The sequence below is a fragment of the Coenobita brevimanus genome, chromosome 89, assembly GCF_032717465.1.
Source record: "Coenobita brevimanus isolate Jiangsu-jjx chromosome 89, ASM3271746v2, whole genome shotgun sequence".
Classification (NCBI taxonomy): Eukaryota; Metazoa; Arthropoda; class Malacostraca; order Decapoda; family Coenobitidae; genus Coenobita; species Coenobita brevimanus.
The window spans coordinates 15,871,352-15,884,228 of NC_137042.1; the positions used below are offsets into that span (position 1 = coordinate 15,871,352).

Here is a 12,877-nt window from a genome sequence, read left to right on the forward strand (position 1 = left end):
CTTGCAGGACTGTGGGCTGGTGCTGTCTTCAGAAGCAGAAGGGCGTGGATGCTACCCTCTGGATGGCCATGTATTGTGCAAGAGCTGCAATGCACGCAGAGTTCAGGCCATCACTTCCAAAGTCACCACTGACCTTTAAATCCATCTTAACCTTGTAAAACCCACAACAGACACCTCACCCTCAGTTTTGACCATCTGACACCGCTTTCCATCACGTAATTCTAAACGTAATCTAAACATCTTTATTTTTCCGCATATCAGACCAGCTTCCAATTCATATCGTCATAGTCACAAAAATATTGTCTTCTTGATTCTTGCCCCACCTTAAGCTCAACAATCCCAATCCCCAGTCACCCCATCCTTTTCTGACTGCTCACTGCCCCGACCGTCCCAGTCTTCTCAGTGGCTTTAATGTCATTGTATTTTTTTTCTTTTTTTTTTCTTTTTTTCCATCTATCTAAAAATTGGGTCTGTTATTTATCTTGCACTCTATTCATTTTCACATACAGTCTTGCACCAACTCTTCCTAGTCCTTTTTATACTGGCACCATATCACTCTCCACTTGTCCCTGCAGTTAATAGCCAAATACCTCCCCCCCACTTTTTTTTTTTTTTTTTTTTTTTTTTCCCGTCTTAATTGCAGTTCACATATTACAGCAGTGGAAGCAGTGGAGTACTTTTGTACCGTCAGTTGCTAGTTTCTGTTCTGATTGTGATTACAGGAACCTGTGTATGTTAAGTAGTTAGGAAAAATCAGATTTTACTTAGCCTGAGACATCTAAAATCATTCTTATTGTCAAATGTGGTGACAAAGTATTTAATGAATTAGAATGCTTTACCTTTGATATTTGTGCCATAATTGATGGCTTGTGTAGATGTACATGTGCAGTGTTGCTCGGCTTCTCAAATGCTTGTGGTGTATGTGACATCCTGTAATTAGGTATCAGTTGTAAAGCATTCATGTTCCCCAGCGTGTGGTTAGAGTATAGTGAGGTTGCAACAGCCTTATCTGCCAAATGCAAATATTGTTATATTCAGAAAGCTATATTAATATGTAAATCATAAGTGTTCTGCAGATAGTATATAAGAATACAGTATCTCATTCATGGAATTTGCATTGAATGTTGGACATTGAACATTTGTACAATTTTATTTATAAACCTGAGAACTGTGTGGATTACATTTCCAGAAATGTACCCTACCAAGATGCTGCAAGAACATTGTGGATGTTGTTGGTAATTGTATACACAATCATTCCTTCTTGAGTATCTTCAGTTATTACTAAAACATCAGTTTTTCATCTAATGACAGATACTGTCATAACTGATTTATAATGATATTCATATAAACTACAGCACTGCAGTGGCAGTAATTGCCATACCATTATATTCAGTTAAATGGTGACAGTACAGTACTGTAGTTTTTAGTTTATATCCTGATTTTTTTAAATGTAAATAAATCTTTATTACATGACTATTGTACCATTGTTAAATATTATATTATTTTATGAAAAATGCAATGTAGGTTTACTTCATAAGCATGGGATCATAAGAATTGGTCTGTTTCATTTTATACTATATTGTACTCTCAGTTGCCAGAAGTGAAGGTAAGTTTTATCAACTTATATTGTTAACTAGTTGTCTCTCATTCTTTATATATACTTTTGGATTAATGCTCATCTTATAGTTGTTACATAGTGACAGCACTCCTAGTTTAGTTACCATGTTATGTATTTACAGTAAATCCTCATTTAACACACTTTCATTTAGCATGTTTTTCACTTTAAAGCTGCTAATCAACAAAGGAACACTTTTTGCATACCACATAGTTATTCATTCTGCAGTGACAGGCCTGAGTTGATGCATTTCACACTAGTTCAGATCTCGATATATCGCTGTTTCTTTAACCTGCTTATGAACTTCACCATTTAGTACACAATGATAACACCCAGTCACTACTTATAATCCATTTTGATAATTATTTGTACCATTGAATGATTTATTATTATGCAGAAGTATAATCTTTTTTAACTGGAACACAACCCTCAATGGTAGTTTTAACAACACATAATTAGTGATAAATGAGGAATTACTGTTTAATATTTTGTTGTAAAACTGATTTAAGAACATTTTGTAATCCATATCATGTTCATAGCTTATTTGAAATTGCCTACTCATATTCTGTAGGTTAGCATATTTAATGTCTTCACTATATTTCATAAAATTCCTGTAAATTTACTTCATAATAATATTTGGTTGTTGTTTCCATTTACTTTCTGTACAGATTATGCAATACACATTTCCTAATTTCATATAGTTCTGTAATTGTTGCTACTCCTGCCATAGCAGTAATCACTGCACAGTACAAACTCTCAAATCCCAGTTTCCAGAAACCTCGTTTCCAGAGTATTTTTTTCATCATCTATATCATCTGTCCTTACACAATCAGCTTTTCATTTAACTTTTTTTTCCTTTGGGGGAGGGCTCACAAGAATTCCTGTCATTAGTTTAATTCTTAAACAAGGTACTATATTTACTCTTCTTGGTACTGTAGGCAATTTATTACATGATTTTCTTATACAGTATTTATATTTATTTTACATTCCAAAACCCTTTTGGATCTGAGTGTTTGTACTGTATTTTCATGGCATTTTGAACATTAGCGGTAATCACAATACTGTATTTCCTCTGCATTTTGAACTGAAAATGAGTTACTGAAGAGTTTGAGGCTGGAGCTTATGGAATCTAGTCTACAAACTGGTCACCAAACAAAATAGTCAACATTACTGGTATGACCAGAGTCAGACTTGCACCTTCTCTAATCTCAGTACAATACTACAAAGTTCTCTTTAGTATTACAGTTACATCATGATTTTCTGGCATCTGACCGTCCAGGACCTCTTTGTCCAGGTAAAATTACAAGAAAGCACTTCAGATTCCTGCACTGTCCAGACTAGTTTATTGGGCAGCCACAGATGGCACCGAGTGTAATGCCTTCTTACTTGGATTGCATACACTGCATGTCTTGGTGGTGATCCCTGTAAAAACTGGACAAAACTGGACCGTGTGTTTCCACATGGAAGTTATGTGACTTGTATTGTACCGGTTCATCAGCCCTTAATGGTATAAGGAAGCAAAGTGAAATAATACTGAAATTCTATGCAGACAGTAAACTGAAGAGGCAAATGGATGATAAGAGTTCTTGGCATGATTGAGCGATGATGGAATGGTTAACTTATGTCAGAGTGATGGAGTGGAATTGTCGGGTAGTATGATAGTGATATCTACATAATTTGAAACATGGAAGGTGTATAAATCAGAGTGTTTGTATTTTTGAATTATTTATACACTACCTCCATTGGTTCCTTTTGAATAATTGTATGACATATGTCAGTAAAAAAAACTGGGATGAGGTCATGGTTAAGGGACTGAATAGGGTGGCTGCCAGATACTAAGCAGCATGGAGAGCCACCATTTGGTGACCAAGGATGAAGCAAGCAAGCATGCTGGAGCCTTTATAAATGAAGCAGAATGATATGTGACCAGTTATTCCAGTAAAATGGTTAATCTGGCAAGGCTCTGGAACTAAGGGTGCTGGAAAATTGGTAGTGTACCTGTATTATTAACTGCTGCAGTTTTATATTTTATTAAATTCACTTAGAATATTCTCCTTACATTTTGGAAAGTCAAAGGCAAATTTTAATTCTTTAGAATTTCCGTTTCGAATTCATTGTGAGTATAGTGTTTTACTGGCATGACATCATTGAACTTTTTGTGCAGTATAGTATGTATTTAAAATGTATGCTGAAACTAAAAAAAAATAAAGGGAATAGATGCTTTAATGAAAATATTTGGCAATCACAAGCCTTCATTTAGGCTTGCTGTATAATGTAAATGTGTACTCGGATAAGACTTTAAATAAATATCATTTACAGGGTTGAAGTTTGATGTTAATCCTGCTTGTGGTACTGCATTGTGCATCTTAGTCTCCATAGCACTAAAATATACTATGCTCTTAACCCGTCACGTCCCGAGCTGTTTCGCACCTCCAACACCCTCCAATAGACGAGTTGTCGGTTCTGGGTAAACATGGTCGGTGCACTCTGCCATGTACTTAAAAACTTACGGTATATGTATCTTTTAATTTAATTTATAATTTGCAATGAACAAGACGTGATAACTTTAATTTTTTGCGGCTGGAGGGAACGAGCCGCCATGTTGGCGATGATATCAGCATTCACACTGCAGACGACGCTTTAATCCATCACACAATACCAGTAACAGAGATGATAGTTGTACCTACATGGCCACCGTAGATCCAAACTACCCCCTTTAGGTATGTTGTGAAGGAATATTTTTCATGGTGTAAATGGGTGGTACTTGTTAGGTTAGTAAACTGTGGTGAAATCGACCAGAAGTAGCTTACAGCTACACCATTCCCGAGCGGTGCTCGTACCTCATGAGGTGGGAAGTGTTAAATGTATGCCGTACAGTATCAGTTGTATGAGTTTATGATGGTATTATGCTCATATTTAATATCTGACCTCTTCATTATTAGTTTTCTGAAGAAAAAAAAAAAAGTTTCAATGACTCAACTGCAGTACTTCAGGGGAGTGTGACGAAATACCGAATCGGCGGTCATTTACCGAATCAACACCGAATTGGCACTTTTTAATTAGTAAATGTTATAGATTTTATCACCATAGAGGTTCATACTCACCTAATTATTCAAAATCTGGTCAAATTTTTGTACTTAATGTTACCTTTTAAAAAATCCGGATTCTCAGCGAAAACAAGCTAAAATTAGCGGAAGTGTTTCTCATTTAGCTGAACAAGCCTTGGCAGACTTCTGCTTTGTATAATTATTAATTTAACATACAAATGCACTTTAAATCAGTATCTGTGCAAAACAGAAGTCTGTCAAGGCATGTTGGCGATCTAAAGTAGAAATACCCGCTAACCTTAGCACGTTTTTGCTCTGACTCCTAATATTCTGTTAATAATTAAAGCATAGTTTTTTTGTTGTTTTTTTTACTAAATTTCAGATAATTAGGTGTGTATGAACCTATATGGTGAAGAATATAATATTTTCACAACAGTAAAGACTGCATTCCAGCACTGGGAACTTCCGACGAGCAGCCAGCCACCCCTTTTCGTTTATTGTTTTTGGCTAGTATACAGAGGAATAATTTCCCTACTGTGCTTTTGTCAGTGCACTTACACATTGGAACGAAACATTAGCAATTACTCCTCTTGTCACTGGACATTCTTAGAGGTCAGAAATAAGCACAGTGTATCCTGCCTAAACGTTAACAAACCAGACTATGCTGCCTCAGTGTGAGTAGTGACATCACGACCAATCACAGGCCGTTTCAGTGTCGCATGATTTTTCGGCTACTTTATCTATTATTTTTGCATGTTTCTGCACGTTTTTATTGGAAATAATGGTTTACATAGTTATTTTCTGAGCATCTTTTACCCATACAAGTATCTAACTTCAAAAAAGTTTTGACCGGAAACTCGTCTATCCCGAGGTATTTTCGAAAAAAATTTTTTTGGCTAAAACCTCTGCTTTTGGTGAGAAACATCAAAAATTCATAGAGAAAACGCTCACCTGAGGTTTAAAATACTCGATCCAGCTAGCAGTACCTCCTTACCTTACTGGGTTTTCTAACAGGCTGGCACCAAAGAAAACGAGTTCACACCATTCATAAACGGTATTTATTTATTTACTTGGTACGAATTTATATGTAGTACGAGAGTATATTGGTTTTCAAACAGTAATATAGGCATCATAAGCATTGTTTCACCTACTAACTCATCACCATACCTGACCTGTTTTTGCCACATCACCTGATCATCATTTCTGACTGTTTCTTCTTCTAATGCTATGTAAACTTTGTCCTCCACATTGTCATCGATTGGGGAATCACTCTGGCCCTGAATGTCTTTATTGGCCAGGTCACTGGTAACAGGTGAATTGCCGAGACAATGGCATGCGGAGGGGGGGGGGAGGTTATGTGGTGTAAGGCATTGTCCCTGTTTGGCATCTTGTAGAGGAATAGAGGAAGGTGTCCCGTATATGCGTACGAAAAATCACATGCGAAAATTGAAAATTGTGCAAATTATGAACCTTGCAATTACGCAACTTACCAGTACGTCGTCGGGACTGGCAAATGCAAAATGTTGCAACGTATCCATACGTCGACGGGATGGGGCGGGTTAAACTGCTGGAAATTATTAGTGCTTCAATAAAAATACTGCAAAGTAATAAAGTCTTTGAAGAACAGTGCTGCCACACGTGTTATCTTATTCTGGGTAATCTCAGATTACTTTCTCAGCTGAAGAAGTCCATTCTGATCTCAAAGTGAATGCCAAATTTTGCACTTCTGGAGTTATACGTATAACTACGTAGAGATCTTAGCATGATATTCATTCATTCATTCATTGCCAGACGCCATGTATCCCAAACGGGGTGGCATATACGAGTTAAAAAAAAAATAAGCAATCTTATAAGCAAATTTTATAGGTAAAGTATGACACTTTCCTTTTTATTTTCCTTAACTAATGGAGGATCTTGAATCTGGGAAATACAGTCAGGTCTCAATATCTGTGTTATGTTCCAAGTACAAACTGTGGAAATTATTTCCACTGTAGACAGTTTCCTTTGAGGCACTGAAAACATCAAGTGATAAGTGTATTTATAAAGTATTATGTTGTGCAAGACAAAAAAAGGTAGCAGACAGGAATTTTATGTAATGTGAGTACATATTTACTTGACTTTGCTGTCTTTGTTGTATGCGACAAAACACATTTAGATAAAACTTGTGCCACACGTGAATCATAATACCGAACTTAGGAGTAAAATATAATCTAAATTGGCACAGGGTGCATTCCTGATATCTGTGCAAATACTTATCTTAACATGGATGTGCATAATGTACAGTCATGGCCATAAATAATCACCTATCCTCCTGTACCCCTTGCCTCAGACTGGCTTGTTCATGCGCGGCAAGTCACACTGGAGTAAGAGGTGAGGGGCTGAGAAGAGGGGCCAGAGAGAGAAGGGAAGGCGGGGGGGCGGGAGGGGATGAGCGGTGGTGCTGGGGTGGATTGAGAGAGAGGAGGGAGGGTAGGTAGGGGAGGGAGAATGAAATACGAAGTTGTGGCCACATAATTTGTCTATTTTCTTTCATTCAGGGCATCATACAAAGGAGTTATTATTCTGTAGATTAAGGCGCATCACACCTTGTATAGCGGCGTCAGATAACAAGCTTTAGATAGGTGGTGATATCAAGGACTGGCTCGTGAGAGAAGTATACTGACGCGACAGATCAAATGTTAGTGCAGAACCAGATATTTGTGTTTATCCGTGTATTTTGACTTCAGACGCAGAATGGAATCTGGATAGATTTGACTTCCGTAATGTTTGTGTAAGAAATGTCGTCTACCTTTACATGTAACTACTTTTTGGAAATAATATTATATACAACCTTTGACAAGGCTGTGTCCACTGTAAATATGATCACCCTCGCGGTATACACTCCCTCTGTACAGTCACCATCATGTCAATTCAATAATCATTTAATGACATCTTCATATGAAAAGGCTATTTAAAATAACTGTGCATAAAAGGTAAATAAATTTGATGTCTGTGCACATGGATGGATATGATAACGGTATCATTCATAATCTGTTAGAGGGAAAATGAAACAAAATCCTACCCAAACTCCCAAAATATATCAGTGTCAATGGTTACCGACGCTGGTCAGGCGAAAGCAACCAGGAAAGGCTTAGTAAGTAGTCCAGTGGCCTCCTGCCTTAAAAACCTCATGCAGGCGTCGCAGCACCGGGGAAACAATGTTGTTGATGGTTTGCTGATTTCGTTTGAACAGCTCCCACTCGTCCTTGGTGTGCTGGTCCTGAAGGAGGCGGGCCCGTGTCCTCTCGTTCTCTGGCTTCCTCGCGTTGACAATCTGGGCCCACACAATCTCGATGGCTCTGCACTAGTATTTGATATCACGTCAGTATACTTCTCTCACGAGCCAGTCCTTGATATCACCATCTGATCTGTCACGTCAGTTTACTTCTCTCACGAGCCAGTCCTTGATATCACCACCTATCGAAAGTTTGTTGTCTGACGCCGCTACACAAGGTGTAATGCAGCATTATCTAGCGAATAGTAACTCCTTTATCTGATACCCTGAATGATAGAGAATAAACGAATTATGTGGCCCAGCTGCCCGAATATTTCGGGAGAAGATATGAAGGGGAGGAACAATTGAAGCAAGTTCGTCAGAGCACTTATGGTAAAAATAGCGGTAAAATAATGCTAGAAAAGCAACATCTCTACGTACCGGTACTGATGATGGAGGAGGGTCCTGCGTAATGGCAGGATTATTGATGAATCTAATGGCTTTATTTTGAATTTTGTCCAACTGCCTCAATGCAACCACTCCACATCCACTCCACAGTGGCGAACAGTATTCATTCTCCCTACCTACCCTCCCTCCCCTCCCTCACTCCACCGAAGCACCATCGCTCGTCCCCCCACCCACCTTCCCTTCTCTCTCTGGCCCCTCCCTCTCAGCCCCTCTTACTCCAGTGTGACTTGCCGAGCATAAAGGAGCCAGTCTGGGGCACGAAGTACAGGGGGATAGGTGATTATTTATGGCCACGACTGTACAATAAACAACTCGGTAAGAGAAATGATAACCAGGAATAGGCTATGTCATCACAGGATGTTCTTAGTATGACCAAATGAAAGAAAATGAGATACAATACTGAAGGGAAGACACCAACTTTGAGAAACTTGAGTTATGGTCAGTACTGAATAGGCAAAGCCTTTCTCCACTGACTGGTATAGAGGTAAAAGTGAATATCCATTAACCCGTGGATTGCGCAATTACCTTTTTTTTTTTTTTTTTATCCCACCCCCTGGTGTGCAAAAAATGAAGGAAAAAAAAAATTTTTTCTTTTAGTTTTTGTTTATTATAAACTTGAAGATAAACATCCAGGGCATCATCTAGTGAAAAAAAAAAATCTCGCTCCATCTTTGCGTAGGGCCATGCGTAACTTTATGTAGGTGAGTAATGAAAAAATGAAATGTTATGGTAGGTGTTTTTAGGTCAGCTTCCCGTCCTAGGAACACCTATGATATAGCTGGGTTCTTTGTCTAGACCGGAGCTAGTATACACCACAAGAGGAACAGGGCACAACAATTAACTACCTTACACGTATATTACTATATTCTTCAGTACAATACAAACAGAAACACACAGTACTCTATACCATGTCAGGGGGTGTTAGACAGGACTCAGACTGGCTGATATACGTATCTCGCAGGATACTCTCAGTCACGAGGATATAGGAAGACACTTAAATAATTAAGTTGAGGTTGCACACAATTTGAGTCTAGGGCTGTGTGTATCTCACAGTCTTGGTGCTAGCATCCCGTTTTACACCAAGTAGTGGTAGAGTATTATTTCCAACACTGTAAATAGGCAGGTATGCACTGTCCAGGGAGTTATGATTCGAGCACTGCCTTCATCACTCACTATCTTCACCATTCACTGTACAGGCACTTTACTCAGTCTTTCTGGAACAGTCACTGTTTGTTGGGAGAGGGTCGAGGGCTCGGGCCAGGCAGAGGAGGCCCGGGAACTCGCAGGTGTCGGCCAGGTGTTGGCGGAGTCCCTTCATGTGTCCTTTCTGCCAAAGGCCATGGGACCTACCCGCAGGGGTGTCAACGCCCATCGTGGACTGGAGTCGGGCATGGTAAACGGCCCCTTGCTGGTGGGGCTGGTTATGGGTGTCTGGCCCCTTGGGCTGGGGCTGAAAAACTCCCGCAGGTATTCCTGTCTGCGCCTGGTTTGGGAAGGGCATCGCCATTGTCTGGGACTGGAGAGGTCACACCCCGGGGTACTGGGGGAGCCGTCAAGGGTCTGTCGGCTGCGGTCTCTCTCCTGTTGCTCCATCGTCAGGGTCTTACTGCGACGTCGCCTCCGGCAGGAGTTCATCAGGTTCTGCTCTCTCTCTTGCGCCAGCTGGATGGCGTACACTCCCAGGAACAATACAGGGCCTCTCCACCAGTCCTCTAGGCAGAGGTTCTCCTTCTGAGGGCTGCCTTAGTCTGGGGAGGTGGAGGCACGACCCGCTATGCCACAGGAGGGGCGGGCTGAGCAAGGGTCACCCTCAGGTTGCGAAGTCACAGGAGGTGAGAGACTTTTTAGGCATTTCTTCCTGGCGTGGCTACAGGCCATCACCGAGGCCCGACTTCCTGACGGGACCATGGGTGAAGTGAGGCTACATGCTGTCACCTGTCCATGGGAGCGGCTACAGGCCATCGCTGAAGTCCCACGTGAGGGGCGACATGTAGGCAGGGAGCGGCTACAGGTCATCTCCTGCCTAATGGTGCGGTTACCGGCCATCACCGGTGTTATGCCCCTCAAGGCAACGGCAGAAAGAGAGGGGGCATACCACTCTCTCCTCAAGTGCGGCTGCAGGCCGCCACTGGTTCTGCAGGGGGGGTTTGGCAGTACCTGGAGCAGCTACAGGCTGTCTCCTTTTGGGCGCGGCTACAGGCTGTCTCGTTTATTGTGCGTCTACAGGCCGTCACTGGGGTGCTGCCTGGAACTGAATTCTCATCTCCACCTCGATCCTGGCGAGGGCTGGCTCAGCTGGAGGGTAAGGTACCCAGACTGAGATGTTTGCGCTGGGTGCACTCCATGGAATAGGGGTACGCGGCCATATGGGGCATATGCCCATATCGCACGGACTGCATACGCACCGGAGGTGTGCACCCGGACTGAGATGTCTGCGCAGGGCGCGCTCCATGGAATAGGGGCATGTGGCCATATGGGACATATGCCCATATCGCACGGACTGCATGCGTGCCCTAGAAACCCTTCCGTAGTCGCCTCCTGGGGGTGTTGTGGTGCCTCCAGTTGCCACGGCTGGTATTTCACCACAGTCTTGGTGGGAAAAGTCACGTCCCTGAGGCTGGAGGTAGTACAGTAGGTCTTGGTGGTGTCGGTGCTGTGGGCTGGAGTCAGCTGCTGGAGGAGGGTGTTCCATTGCGTGGTTGCCAGGTTTTGGTGGTGGTGAGGGGGGCAGGTGATGTAGAGAGTGGATGCTTGGGAGGCCATGCGGAGGAGCTGGAGGAGGTGATGGGGCCCACAGACACGCTGCTTTCTGCCTTAGGTTGGTGCCCAGGTGCCATGTCGTATCCTCATGGCTGGAGATGGTCACTACTCTGAGGGCCTCAGCTGAATGCTGGCGACTGGTGAGGTGGCGGTGGTTTTATGCAAAGGATATGTGCAGGTGTTTTCCCAAGGGGTAGAGGCGGGTGGATATTTCAATTGGGTTTGATGTAGCATGAGGGTGATGGGTGTTCTACTGGGGGTATGGGGGCTGTGGGGTGACTGGATCTACAGTCTTTCTAAAATATCAAGATCGTTTGGGCGTTGTCCCTCACGGGAATTCCCCCACCCGCGGCGCTGCCGAATGTTCCAACACACACCTCTGTGTCTCATGTCAGCTATTTACTACTTCTAGTGAAATTTATTTACAGTATACATATATATATATATATATATATATATATATATACACACACACACACACACACACACACACATATAAATAGAGAGAGAGAGAGAGACAGACAGACAGACAGACAGACAGACAGAGAAAGAGAGAGAGAGAGAGAGGAATAGAAGAAGGGAAAGACGAGAGGAAGGAGTAGTTGCAAGGAGAGTGGAAAGGTTACAAGAGGATGAGAAAAAGGCAGAGTATAAGAGAGAAGTGGAGGAACGATTGGGCAAATATGAATTGGAGCAGATGGGAGACGTGGAAGGTGTGTGTAGCATATTTACAGAAGAAATATGTGCAGCATGTGATGTGGTGTGTGGAAGGAAGAGAAGACGGAGGGGGGTGCAAGGAACAGCGTGGTGGACTGAGGAGGTGAGACAGGCTGTGGCACAAAAGAAGAAAGCATACAATGAATGGATGAGAAATAGGGTCGTGGAAGAAGTTGAGAGGCGGAAGAGAGAGTTATACGTAGAAAGAAAGAGGTGAAAAGATTAGTAAGAGAGAGTAAGAAGAAAGTGGATGAGGAATTTGGAAGGAATTTGAGTGTAAAGTGGAGGGACTGTAAGAAAATGTTCTGGAAAGAGGAGAAAAGAGTAATACAGGGTGGAAGTGAAGTTAGCAGGGGAGTGAAAGATAAAAATGGTAGATTACTAGTGGACAAGGGAGAAAAAGTGAGCAGATGGAGAGAACACTTTAAGGAATTGTTGAACATAGAGGATGGAAGTAATGCAAGTATAAGTGGCTGGGGAATGGCTGGGAGAAGGAGGAAGGTGAGAAGACAGGAAGAAATCAGTAGGATAGAAGTTGTGCAAGCAATGAAGAAAGTTAAATCAGGGAAAGCCCCAGGAATTTATGGAGTGTGTGGTGAAATGCTGAGGCATGGGGGAGAGATAGTAGTAGAATGGATGTGGAAGATGTGCAGATTGGCCTGGGAGGAAGGTAGAGTCCCGGAGGATTGGAAGTCAGGTATAATTATTCCCTTGTACAAAGGAAAAGGGGAAAAAGAAGTGTGTGGTAATCATAAGGGCATTTGTCTTCTTAGTATAATAGGAAAAGTGTATGGTAGGATAGTTATTGACAGAGTTAGAGAAAGAACAGAGGAATTAGTTGGAGAAGAACAGGGAGGCTTTAGGAAGGGAAGAGGTTGTGTAGATCAGATATTCATTCTTAGATCTTTAGTGGAAAAGTTTCTAGAGAAGGGAAAGAAGTTGTATGCGGCTTTCATGGATTTGGAGAAAGCATATGACAGGGCGTATAGACAAGGATTGTGGAAAGTGTTAAGAATA

The 12,877-nt window shown here is 41.8% G+C and overlaps 1 protein-coding gene across 3 annotated transcripts in view; it reads left to right on the forward strand.

Moving 5' to 3' along the window:
- LOC145411467 (lipoma-preferred partner homolog) overlaps nucleotides 1-3,929 on the forward strand; it is a 164,626-nt gene extending 160,697 nt beyond the window's left edge. For all 3 annotated transcript variants that reach the window (XM_080281514.1, XM_080281513.1, XM_080281515.1), the window contains one exon: nucleotides 8-3,929. In XM_080281514.1, coding sequence (XP_080137640.1) covers nucleotides 8-139 — 132 coding nt within the window. In that variant the 3' untranslated portion in view covers nucleotides 140-3,929. The remainder of the gene's footprint in view (nucleotides 1-7) is intronic.
- The last annotated feature ends 8,948 nt before the right edge of the window (nucleotides 3,930-12,877 follow it).